The sequence below is a fragment of the Lolium perenne genome, chromosome 2 (assembly GCF_019359855.2).
Source record: "Lolium perenne isolate Kyuss_39 chromosome 2, Kyuss_2.0, whole genome shotgun sequence".
NCBI classification, from domain to species: domain Eukaryota; kingdom Viridiplantae; phylum Streptophyta; class Magnoliopsida; order Poales; family Poaceae; genus Lolium; species Lolium perenne.
Window position 1 is genome coordinate 49,130,865 of NC_067245.2, and position 12,746 is coordinate 49,143,610.

Sequence of the window (12,746 nt, forward strand, 5' to 3'; positions counted from 1 at the left end):
GGTGGATTGATACGGGTGCTAATGTTCATGTGTGTGCTGACATATCCATGTTCACTTCTTACTAGGTCGTCCGGGATTCTTCCGTCTTGATGGGGAATGGGTCACATGCTTCTGTTCGTGGTGTTGGCACGGTAGATCTGAAGTTCACTTCGGGGAAGATCGTGCAGCTGAGGAACGTGCAGCATGTCCCTACTATGAACAAGAATCTCGTTAGCGGCTCCCTTCTATGTAGAGATGGGTTTAAGGTTGTTTTAGAGTCGAATAAAGTAGTTGTTTCCAAGTTTGGACAATTTATTGGTAAAGGCTATGAGTGCGGAGGCTTGTTCCGCTTTTCGCTTTCTGATTTCAGTAATAAGTCTGTGAACCATATTTGTGGCAATGTTAGTGATGATACCAGTGTTTGGCATTCTCGTTTATGTCACATTAATTTTGGTTTAATGTGTCGGCTATCCAGTTTAAGTTTAATTCCGAATTTCACCATTGCCAAAGGTTCTAAGTGCCATAGTTGTGTGCAATCAAAGCAACCTCGGAAGCCTCACAAGGCGGCCGAGGAGAGAAACTTGGCACCTCTAGAACTCATACATTCTGATCTATGCGAGATGAATGGTGTGTTGACAAAAGGTGGAAAGAGATATTTCATGACATTGATTGATGATGCGACTAGATTTTTCTATGTTTATTTGTTGCGAACTAAAGATGAAGCTTTAGACTACTTTAAAATTTATAAGGCCGAAGTTGAAAATCAACTAGAGAGAAAGATCAAGCGTCTTAGGTCGGATCATGGTGGTGAATCTTTTCCTAAAATCTTTGATGAATTCTGTGAGGAACATGGCATTATTCATGAGAGGACGCCTCCCTATTCGCCCCAATCAAACGGGGTTGCCGAGAGGAAAAACCGCACCCTGACTGACTTGGTGAATTCCATGTTAGCCACTGCTGGTTTATCAAAGGCATGGTGGGGGAAGGCTTTGTTGACTTCATGTCATGTCCTGAATAGAGTTCCTAACAAGAATAAAGATAAAACCCCTTACGAGGAGTGGTCTGGGAGAAAACCATCACTTTCGTATTTGCGCACATGGGGATGTTTGGCGAAAGTCAATATTCCAATTACAAAGAAGCGCAAACTCGGACCAAAGACAGTGGATTGTATCTTTTTAGGTTATGCTCCGCGGAGTGTAGGCTATAGATTTTTAGTAGTTCAATCTGAAGTACCTGATATGCATGTTGATACTATTATGTGATGCAACATTCTTTGAGAATATGTTTCCTATGAAAGATATGCATAGCATTGCTAGAATTTCTACTGAGATACTTCCTGAATCTAGTACATCTAATGAGTATTTTGAACAATCACATGAGATTGTTATTGAGAAGGATGACAATGAAGCTCCTAAACGGAGCAAGAGACGGAGGATTGAAAATCCTTTGGTGATGATTTCATTGTGTACCTTGTGGATGATACTCCCACGTCCATTGCAGAGGCATACGCATCTCCAGATGCAGATGACTGGAAAGAAGCTGTCCATAATGAGATGGACTCGATTCTTTCTAATGGAACTTGGGAGCTATCAGAACGACTCCATGGATGCAATGCAAGCCTATGGGCTGCAAATGGGTGTTCAAGAAGAAGTTAAGAGCTGATGGTACTATTGAGAAGTACAAGGCGCAGCTTGTAGCGAAAGGCTACACACAGAGAGAAGGCGAGATTACTTCGACACCTATTTATCTGTCGCTAGACTTACCACCATTCGAGTACTACTATCTCGGGCTACATTAGGACTTTCCGGTGTAAGTAAGGACATCTCGTGCACTATATCACCATGTTTCGATGCAAATCATTCCTACTAAGATTGTTGTAATGATCCACTGCCCACAAATCTTAAATCTTAAAGCAGGAAACAATGTAAATCCCACGATAAAACATGCCGGGACCTCCCGTGTCCATGGTACAAAGAAATTTCACTCAAGGACATTTCACTGGTGTACGTGCTAGTAAGTCACAAGAGTAGACGACATTCACCGCCTGGCGCGTCTCTGCTGCAGCCAGTCTTCCAGGAAGTCCTTGATCTCCTCAAACTCCCGGGCGTCCTGCGACGCCAGGTCGAACACCTGGCGCCCCAGGTCCTCCATCTCGTCGAGCCTCTCATGCCTGATGTCGCCGCGCCGCAGCAGCCGTCTCAGCTTGCAGCACTTGGGTATCGACGGCTCCCGCTCGTGCCGCAGCACGCAGAGGATGTGCCGGCACGGCAGGCCCTCGCGCTCCATCTTCCGGCAGCTGCACTTGAAGGCCACGCTCGCCTTCTTCTGCATATTGTCGTCCTCGCCGCCGACGCGGTCGTGGCACCGTAGCACGGTGAAGTGCTGGCCATGGTAACCCACCGTGTAGACCTTGTCGCCGGAGCCGTTCGAGCTGCTGCTCAGGGTGTCGACGATCTCGAAGTCGCCCATCGCCTCGATCTCCGGGCGCAGGATGGCGAAGTTGGCCGGCGTGAAGGACCGCGCGGCGTCCTCCTCCAAGTAGTGGTCGGTGGTCAGCTTCTCCCGGGACTTGTCGGCCAGGCTGTCGTGCTTGTACCCGTCAACGAGCATGTGCTTGGTCCAGGAGTCCGCGTGCCGGAGCATGGCGAGCAGCGACATGCCCTCGGCGAGGCCCGTGTGCAGGCCCGTGGCGAGGCACTCCGTCCTCTGGTCGCGCGCCATGCCGAGGAAGAACTTGTCGCGGACGAACGCGGCGGCCCAGAGCTCCCTCTTCACGTACATCCTGCACAGCCACTCCTGGTTCGCCACCGTCCGGTGACTGGCCAGGAAGGCGTGCCACCGTTGCTCGAACTCAACCGGCGAGCACGCGTCGTCGGACATCAGGGACCTGAACCCCTCCTGCGCCGACCAGCCTCCAAGGTGCTCCCTGATGCCCTGCTCCACCTGCCACGAGCACATCCGGTGGTTGGACAGCGGGAGCACGGTCTCGACGGCGTGGACCACCGCGTCGCTGCCGTCGGTGATCACGGACTTGGGACTTTCCTGGCCGGTGGAGCGCATGAAGGCGCGCATTAGCCAGGCGAAGGAGTCGGGGGACTGGTCCGTGACGACGCCGCAGCCGAGGACCACGGGGCGGCGGTGGTGGTTGAGGCCGACGAAGGGGACGAATGGCACGCTGTACTTGTTCGTGCGGAACGTGGTGTCGACGACGACGACGTCGTGGATGTCAATCAACGCCATGCTGAGGCACGCGTCGGCGTCGGCCCAGAAGAGCCGTTTCAGTTGCCCCCCGGCGTCGAGCTCGTACTCGTGGAAATGGTCAGCGTCGTCCTCGTCCTTCCTGCGGCGCAGCTCGGCCAGAACCGCCGCCGTGTCGTCGCTGTCGATCAATGCCATGGTCGATCCTGTACGTACGTGGTTAGGTGGCTACCTGGACATGAGAAATCGATCTGAATAATTATAGGGAAACAAGAAGAATCGGAAAGTCTAAATGCAAGATCGATCGAGTTCGAGTACCTCTGAGCTGCCGGCTGCGGCGGGGGAGGCGGCGGCTGGAGAGATGGGTTTTGCGGCAGGATGAATTGTAGGGAGAGAGATCACGCAACTACAGAACTAGGGCTAGAGATTAGGCGTGTCCGCGTGTGGTACTACGGATTGTTGATCAGATTGGGTACTACGGATGGTGGCGGGGACTGCGGGAAACTTGGGTAGGACTCTAGGTAGGATACGTGAGACTTTTTTAAAAATGACAAAATGTGTTTATAAATTCTCAAAAGAAAAATCGAAAACACAAATCCATGTTATATATACAACTCCAAAAAAATGCACCTCAAAAATTCAATCTACAGCTAGAGAACCAAAAAGAAATTTGAATAGTGTGAAATACTTCAAAAAAATAGTGTGAATATATTTATATTCACTCAAAGCTGACGCTATTCATAGTCCACATTTTCCATTTTTGTTTCTCCATATGTAGATTCAATCTTGAGGCACATTTTTTTTGGAGTTGTAGCCTCTAGGTAAGTTGCATAAAAGATTTCAAAAGGAGGAGCTACGGCCTCATTGATTTGAAGGATTTTCATGGAAACTTTGCAGGATTAGAGTTTTTAGGAAATTTCCTATGTTGGTTGTTTGATTAGTAAAAACTGAATCCTATAGAAAAAAAATTCTAAGGATTCTTGTCTTCTAAGTATTCTTGTCTTCTTACACTTCATGAGATTTTTTTTCATGTGGATCGAAACCCCCTCCCCCTCCCTATCCGGGGTCGCTCCCCCTCGGACGGCTCCGGAGGCGACCCATCTACCCCGACCCGGCCCGCCCTCTCCATGCCTGCCCCGGCCAGGCCGCTGCCGTCACCGGCGTTGGCGGTGGTGGTGGCGCCCAACTCGCCACACGGTGGAGGGCAGTGGAGGTGGCACGGCAGCGCATCTGAGAGGGGAGGTGCAGCGGCGGGAGAGCTTGGCACGACGGAGGAGGCATCAAGGCGACGGGATGCGGGACGCCGGCGGTTGGGCGGCGGCGCGGCGACCTGGCGGCGGTGCGGGCCCGATCTGGGCCTAGAGGGCCTGGCCTTTCTGCTTCGGACCATGCAGCGCCGCCGGGTTCCTGGCCGGGGATCGCAACCTGCTGCCGAGTCTTCTTCCCTGCAGTCGCCATGGGATTGGCGGTGATAGGTTAGCGAGGCGTACCTCCTTCGTCTTCGTCGGGCGGCGTGGGGGCTTGTTTGTCCGCGTCGAAGAATAAAGGTGGCGGTTCTAGGATTCTTCTCGGACCAAGCTTGAAGATCTGTCGGATGCTTGTTCCAACCAGTCTGGGTGGATTATCATGTTGCGGAAGGCCCTGCCGGAGAAATTCATTGTGCGAATAATGCCTGAAGATTGCTGGATTGGGTGGTTTCGTTCGTGTGCACCCATGTTTTTATCTGACCGTTTGGTTTCAGAGGGGGCGCTTCGAAGCTCTGATGGCTGTTAATATCATGAAGCTCATTTTCTTTCCATGGTGCTAGCGGAGAAGGTCATCAAGCCGAGATCGGTGGATTAGCTATGATGGTCGGATCTTGGTGCTGAGGTGGAATTGGCTTGGCGATTCATGACTTGTAACAGCGACTCGTATGTGGGGACGACTGCACAGGAGAAGTTCAGAGTCTTATCTTTCAGAGTGACAATCCAAGGTCTGGCCTTAATTGGTTGTGCCTGGCAATGTTCTTGTTGAAGACATTATTTTAAGATAAATGACTTTCTTTATGGTGAAAATCTAGGATCTATGATCATGCGACGACAGCGTTTGTGCATTGTTTCCTTTTTGAAGACGTCGCTTATGGAGAAGCTGAGCTTCTGGTGTTGTCTTGTTTCAAGTTATGGATCTATGTAGCGGGACCTTTCTTTTTTGTAATTTTTCTTTTTTTTTGTTGTGTGCATCCTTTATGTCATTAGGGCATGATGTTGTTGCAGAGGCTGGGTGTAATTGGTATCTTCGCGATCTTAATATATGCTCTTTATCCAAAAAAAAAAAAAAAAAAAAAGATTTTTTCATCTACTCAAAGCCTACTCAAAGCTTTTGGGAGAAATCCTTTGTTTTTCCTTGTGATTCTGTCAAACAAATCAAATCATGTAAGATACAAATGAGCGTGGCACTACAATCCGGCATTTTTCCTATTCCTATGTTTTGAGAGTCCTGCGAGTAAAAAACGAGGATCCTCCAAATATGTGAACGAGTGCATATTACCGGAATGCGCGTCCAAATATGAAATGTCCTACTTGTAATGTATCTAAAATGCTTACTTGTAATATATATCTAAAATGCGAAAGCATACTGCATAACCAGGATACCAAATTTATCTACAAATGGCTGGATTGAACCAGCAAAGTTTCGCTAGAAAAACTGATTGACGGGCCAAGGTAATAGACCTTTTGTAACTTCTTCCATAGTCAACTAAAAGATAAGGTAAGAGTAAGCCTCACCACACATATTAATTTCTCTCTGAACTGTTAAGAGAACTTCAGAAAACAGGTGAAAACAGAAATTGATACACGTATCCCGGTTGTTATTTGTTAAGAGTTTCAAAGACTCAGAAGTTATGGATATGAAAACCCAGAGTATATATATACATACACGAAACGAGAACATTTAGCACTACCAATTTTTTTTTACAAATATAGCATGACTATAACAAATTGTGAACATGCAAGAGGTTTCTAGTTCAAGCATGCTAATTTGCAACCGATCAAGGCAACCCTATTATTTGGGGACAGGTGCCAAGATCTCATGGAACAGTAGCAACCAAATCATTCATGTTTTGCTGCGCTCGAAGCCTCAAGCCACAGAGACCAGAAGAGTAGTACTGGAGATGAGCTTCACATCCGGTTGTACATGGCAAGCAACTCCTTCAGCTGTGCTGCTTCAGAGCTAAGGCTGTCGAAGCTGACACAGCTCGGTATCCTCCATCTCCAGTTTCCTTTCTGTGGATATGAAAGAAGAGAGAATAAGCTTTTACCAGATTGCTATTTATTTATTTTAGCTGTAAAATTGCTTTTCATAAGCAGACAGTGTGCAGCCAATAATAACCTGTGTAGCTGGAGTGTTCATCCTAGCAGAACTGTCAAGGCCAAGTATGTCCTGCATGGGTACCATACAAGTCCTCGCAACAGAAGACAGGGCAGTAGAAATTAGTGCCCACGAAACATCCGACTTGCCGACCTCAGGTAGATACTTGAGCACCTGAACAAAGTAATAAGATTAATTAGTATGACATGACACCAGATGTCTTGTCATTGTACGATAATTCAAGAATGTTTAGCAACACTGACAGTGTGCTTTTCTTCCTCCGGTAAAGTTTGCCACCAGCCAACGACCTGAGGAAGAAATGATTGAATGAGTGCCAGCACACAATGTTACGAAACTAGTAGAATGAGTGCCAGGATACAATGTTAATTTATGCAACTATCTTCGAAAGATGTAAAATAATAAATAATCTTCCAAAATGTGTAAATAAATAGGTTTTAGAGAAACTTCGAGAACTAACTGTATCATTATCATGTGTCCCAGTGTATACAACTTGATTCAATTCATGGTTATGAGGCAAGTGGGGGTTACCAGGGCCACCGCCAAAAGCTGCTCAGAAGAAAAAACTGAAATTAGACGATCCGAAGCTGAATCAGGATGTCACGGATAAATAATCATAGTCATAGTTCCCTGTAAAAAGAAAGCATCCTCATATTGCACTAGGATTATTACCAAACTGAAGAACTGCCATTCCAGGAGCCCCAATAGACTTCCTTAGCTCAACAACATCTTCAGTTATCACCCCCTACAATTAGTTTAGAATGAAAAGAGAACCATAAGCACAAGCAGTGGCTGCCACAGAAACCACATTATACTAGTGAAATTTCGTGAAATTAACAGTTTAACACTAAACCAGTGTAAATGACTGTATTTGACACCACAGGGTTGCAGCGGAGGCATCGCCAGTAAGCACGAAATAACTGAGCACTCTGACTGGAATTATACTTCAACCGCTCTCAGAGCACATTTTCACAATCCACAATTAACTGTAGTTTCTATGTTCCTATAAATCCACTATAAAACGATGCACTTGATTCCATATTTTAGCAATTAAAAGGAAAAGCCCTGGTGTATTACCAGGTCTTCTGCTATAATGTTTGTTCTACCAACAGCTTTGCAGAGCGCATCAAAAAAGGCATTCCTTGGTCCAGCCTACTGCCAAAGAAAATAGGAAAGAACACATCAGCAACCAAGATTCTGTGAAAAAAGGAAAACAGTAGCATTCATGAAGGCAATGCTCACCCTCCAGCTTCCAACCATCGCTACTTTTGCTCCTGCATTACGAGTGCATAATCGATTAGCAGCATGAATTCCATTTTTCCCCAAACGCAAATTCACTTACAGTAAAATGCTTATTATGCAGATAGGCATGCAGAATGATGTGTTTAACTTACCAGAAGGAACTGCCCAAAAACCAGCAAGCCCCCGGAAATGGTCTATACGGAACTCATCGTACAAATCAAGGGCACGTTTAATCCTCTTTACCCACCATGCAAAGCCATCTGCCTCCATAGATTTCCAGTCATACAATGGACTGCATAGCAAGTTCAACAAAGGAAACACTGTTCAAAATTTTCTCAAATCACAGGAAATATATGGTTACTGGTACACGACAGAAAAAGAGCTAGGAAAAAGTAAGTAGACAGGAATTGAAGCATCTACCTGTTCCATAGCTGACCAGTCTCACTGAATGCATCAGGTGGAACACCACTAACAAATGTGGGGAAACCTTTTTTGTCCTTTACAACAAGAATAACAATTTAGAACATTTTAAGTCTTCACGGTAGAAGTACGTATGCTAGGAAACCAAGTGAGATATACCAGCAAAAATGATTTCCTGTTTGCCCAAACATCAGCACTATGGTAGCCAACATATATCGGCATGTCACCCATTATGCTGATGCCCAGCTTCTGTGCATGTGAACGAACCCGTTGCCATTGCTTTTGAAATAAGAACTGCTGTGCCATGAATATCTCAATCTGCATAACACGTGGAATATATAAATCTGCCAGCATTTATGTAAAAGATCATTACAATTCAAAACCTATAGTTTGAGATACGTACAAAGTCCTTCTGCTTTTCATATATATCTTTTAGTGCTCCAGGATGGCGATTTTTCAGAGGTTCAGGCCACTCATACCATGACACTGCATCGATACTATTGTCGATAGCGGCGAAAAGTGCAGCATCTTCAAGCCAGCCTGGTGGGAAGAGGGGCTAAGCATTATAGACTACACTCTGTATATCACTTCAGGCATCAATGGCATTTATATGTTCCCCTTTGAATTGAAAAAGGCATGTATCACAGTATCTGTATACGGAACCCAGCTAAATTGAGACTCTAATCTTATCTGAGAGTTTTGGTGCTTTCCCAACATTTTGATTTAGTTTGGAAAATGTGAAGCTTCTGTTAAACATTAGAGACATATCTGCATTTCCATATAACAATATGTCTTCCATCCTTTTGCATTGAAATAACAAATTGAAATCAAAATAATTCAATACATTTCCACTGTAGTGTTTGACTGGATCCTGGTACCTCCTCTTGAACCATAATAGACTAGTAAGAGTATGAAAGACACATCAATGGAAAAACAAGATTTCTTGCCTGAAATATCTGGATTTTTCTTGAATTCCTCATACTGCACTCTTAGTTCTCCAGGGCACAGTAGGAGCCTCTCTGCTGCCTAGAATAAAAGATTTATCTATAACTAACTGTTCATTGAAATCAATCTTCACACATGGGATATTTTTGTCAATCAGCAGTAATTTCGCTCCTACAATATGCTCTCATTAAACCAGGAACATTTAAACTGGATAGCCAAAGAATGTAGCTTACATAAAATTTAAATTAATGACTCGTATAACCCTTTCAAAAATGAAACGGAGCAACCATTTTCTACATGCTGTTGTATGGTACTCTAGAACTGTAGAAAGGCCAGATAGGAAGGTAAGAAAGAAGTCCATATACCCCCCCCCCCCCCCCCTAAGTTTCGGGTTCAGGATGCTAACCCCCCCTAACTTTAAACTGGGTCAAATCACCCCCCTAACTATACAAAACCGGGCAAATCACCCCCTTCAACCCCTCAAAACCAGATTTAGGTGTTTTGAGAGCTGTTTGGTCCACGTGGACAGTGGTTTCAGCCATCTGGTACCTGGTCCGGTCGCACCGCATAGCGACACCAAAATCTCCTCTCGCACTCCGAGCCGCCGCTCTGCCCGTCCTGCGTCGCCACTCTGCCTGCCGTTGCGCCGCCGCTCTGCCCGTCTTGCGCCGCTGCTGCGTCGCGTTCCAGTCGATCTTGCCGAGCTCAGAGAGCTTGCGTCCAGCGCGGCCCTCCCCGATTCAGCGAGATTGGAGCTCCTCCCGACTCGAGCAGATGCATGTCTTCCGTCGCTCTGACCTCGACTGAGCAGAGAGGGTGGAGCTTCGAGCGATCGCTGCTCCGTGGTGATGTCCAGTGGGCTTCAGCGATTGGAGGAAAATACTGAAGCCATTGCATCCTCCCTTCAGTTGGCACTACCTCTGACATAGGAATTGTTTGAGATCTTGGCCTTTGCAATCCAGCAGAAGATAAATGGCAACGATGCAAGGTTCTAGATTGACAAACAAAGCACATCGCTTTGAGCTCTCATTTGCTGAAACAAATATGGACGTAGTAGCCCAGCTAACTGATTCAGTACTGCATCATCTCTATTAGACGTAGTAGCCCAGCTAACACTCACACGGCAGCCTACATGTACTGAAGAAATATCAAAACAATATACTTCTCTGTCATTTCACTACTCTGCTCCACCATCTCAGATACAAACCAAACAGGGTCACGACGCGGCAGCGGAATCGAACGGAGAGGAAGCTGTGATGGAGAGCTCACCTGTTCGCCGGAACGACGGCACGGCGCGGCGCCGCGCGGCCTCTCTCCTCACGCTCGGCGCGACGTCTCTCCTCACGCGCGGCGCGGCGTGGCGTCTCGACCCTGGACCTCTCTCCTCACGAGCGGTGCGGCTCGACCAAAACCGCAGTCCGACGTGGCCAAAACCGTCTCCAAAACAGCCAACCTCGTCTCGGGGGGTGATTTGCCCGGTTTTGTATAGTTAGGGGGGTGATTTGACCCAGTTTAAAGTTAGGGGGGGTTAGCGTCCTGAACCTGAAACTTAGGGGGGGTATATGAACTTCTTTCGGAAGGTAATATCATTATATTTTACTTTTTAGGACAAGGTAATATCATTTAGATAACTTCATTCTGGCCTTTTCAGAATGTAGAAGCAACCAACAATACTACATATGCAACATGTACTCCAAGTATAGACATACTGTACCTGGTAGGATAGCAAATTCAAGGGACAAAACAGAAGTGCACACATGGAAAAAAAAAACATGAAGCAAAATAACAGCCATCAAAAACTAACCTTGGCAATAAGAGGTTCTTTCAGATTAGCAACTGTGTCAAATTCAACATATTCCAAATCCCTGTCATTAATTTTAATATGCAAATGGTTAACAGCAAACTTATAGGTGTCTCTCAAATTGATTATGAAGAAACTCAGACTCACAAGGGATCAGGAAGTTCATCCTCCATCAACAGCCCATCTTTTACAAGCTCTTCAAGAGAAATCAATAGGGTATTACCAGAGTTCGCATCCTGCAAAAGTGGATGCATGTTCCCTATGGCCATTGAGTTACCGCCATAAAATAGGCAAAAGCGCCCTATATACAGAGTTAACTCCAAACTAAGAAAGAGAAATTCTAACTAGCATGCAGCGTCACCTGTCCTGAATAAGGAGAACCATCCTCCCCGGATTTCCTTCCCGGAGGAACAAGTGGGAGAACCTGCGGGCATGGATCAAACCGACAATCAATCAGCATTTTCGTTTTTCATTGTTCAAGTCAAGTACAAGAACACAAGCAGGACACCGAGTCAAACCATAGGAAAACCTACACATATAGCAACAGCAACAAAGTCTCTGAGTTAATTTTGATGGGTCAGAGAGAAATGTTGGGTTTTGCTTTGGCAGTGTTTCATTCTTTTTAGATTGCTCTAGCCTGTTACCAATTACAGTTTGATGCGCCATTCCTGTTATATCCAGTGCAGTTTCCAATTTCCAATTTCTGAACAATACATGTTGGTGACTAATTTATAAATGGTTTGAATCGCCCCATCCTATTTACGGTTCTTACTCATCCAAATTTCTAAGCAATCTAGTGTTTCCATCACCCCCCTAGCTCCGGGTGACAAGCAGAACATCCACACCACAAAACCATTTCGATCAGTACGCAGTGTTTACTGTCGTTTTACACAGTGGCAACCAAATCAGAGAGGGAACGAGGGAGCAGCTGGCAAACGGCAAGCAGGGGGCAATGCGCGTCCCTAGTCACCTGCCAGAGCGTGCAGCCGGCGTCGCGGAGCCAGGAGAGGAAGGCGAGCGCCTGGTCACCCAAGTCGCCGACGCCGTGCGGGCCGCGGAGCGAGGTCGGGTGCAGCAGCACGCCCGCGCGGCGCCGCTGGGCCTCGTCCACGACGGGCGTCATCTGCTCGTACCCCTCGGGCAGCTCCTTCCCGACGCCGACCGCCGCGACCGCCGCCGGCGTCGTCGTCGCGGCGGCGGCGGCCCCTCGCGCCTGCGGCTGCGCCATTGCGCGGAGGAGGCGGCAGCGGCCGGGGCGGCGGCAGGGCGCGGCCGAGGCGAGCTGCGGGAGCGGCAGGGTCCGCGCGAGAGCCATGCGGCGGGGCTGGGGTGGTGGCGGAGCGGAGAGGGGAGGGCGGTGGCCGGTGGCCGGTGGCGGTGGAGAGGAGAAGGAAGGAAATGGAGAGAGATATGGGCGCGGCGCGAGCGTGGGGCCCGCTTGTCGGGTGGCGTGGCGTGAGACGAGGCGCCGGACCTCGGGAGAAAAGCCTATTCTATTCCGGTGACACGTGGTCGGTGCTATGGGACCTACCGTGCTTCTTCTGAATTGCGCATCTTCTCACTCGCACGCTTCCTTGTATACTTTTTGTATAAATTGTGTGTACTGTAGTTTGTCACGTACGGAGCACATTAGTTCTGCGTTAGTGTGTGTACAACTTCACGAGACAAATTTGACGTAGCGTGCTCAACCTATGGATGTGTGTATAGTGGGAAGGAAAGAAAGTACTACTATGTGCTAAATCGATTCTAGGAGTGACTAATTGTTCGATTAAGAATTTTCTCGGTTAAGTGATGCCAT

The 12,746-nt window shown here is 47.3% G+C and overlaps 2 protein-coding genes across 2 annotated transcripts; both read right to left on the reverse strand.

Annotated features, from left to right (window-relative positions):
- Positions 1-2,016: 2,016 nt before the first annotated feature.
- On the reverse strand, positions 2,017-3,375 carry LOC127328428 (protein FAR1-RELATED SEQUENCE 7-like). The gene has a single exon (XM_051355027.1). It carries the CDS (start codon positions 3,373-3,375, stop codon positions 2,017-2,019), a length of 1,359 nt encoding a protein of 452 aa, XP_051210987.1.
- Positions 3,376-6,001: 2,626 nt separating this feature from the next.
- LOC127332063 (4-alpha-glucanotransferase DPE1, chloroplastic/amyloplastic) lies at positions 6,002-12,353 on the reverse strand. The gene is made up of 16 exons (XM_051358311.2): positions 11,919-12,353; positions 11,310-11,372; positions 11,096-11,184; positions 10,952-11,012; positions 9,150-9,228; positions 8,606-8,742; positions 8,362-8,520; positions 8,203-8,279; positions 7,935-8,074; positions 7,783-7,814; positions 7,618-7,692; positions 7,213-7,285; positions 7,001-7,089; positions 6,786-6,830; positions 6,544-6,696; positions 6,002-6,437 (listed from the first exon to the last, which is right to left on the reverse strand). Exons 1-16 carry the CDS (start codon positions 12,261-12,263, stop codon positions 6,333-6,335), a joined length of 1,722 nt encoding a protein of 573 aa, XP_051214271.1. The 5' UTR covers positions 12,264-12,353; the 3' UTR covers positions 6,002-6,332.
- Between the last annotated feature and the right edge of the window lie 393 nt (positions 12,354-12,746).

Bases quoted from the DNA above. Each gene is read 5' to 3' on its own strand.
- LOC127332063 (XM_051358311.2), bottom strand. From the start codon at position 12,263: ATGGCTCTCGCGCGGACCCTGCCGCTCCCGCAGCTCGCCTCGGCCGCG. The intron at 8,280-8,361 runs GTATATCTCACT...CTTGTTGTAAAG, and splicing joins ACAGGAAATCATTTTTGCTG to GACAAAAAAGGTTTCCCCAC. The intron at 8,075-8,202 runs GTAGATGCTTCA...CTTGCTATGCAG, and splicing joins ACTGGTCAGCTATGGAACAG to TCCATTGTATGACTGGAAAT.
- LOC127328428 (XM_051355027.1), bottom strand. From the start codon at position 3,375: ATGGCATTGATCGACAGCGACGACACGGCGGCGGTTCTGGCCGAGCTG.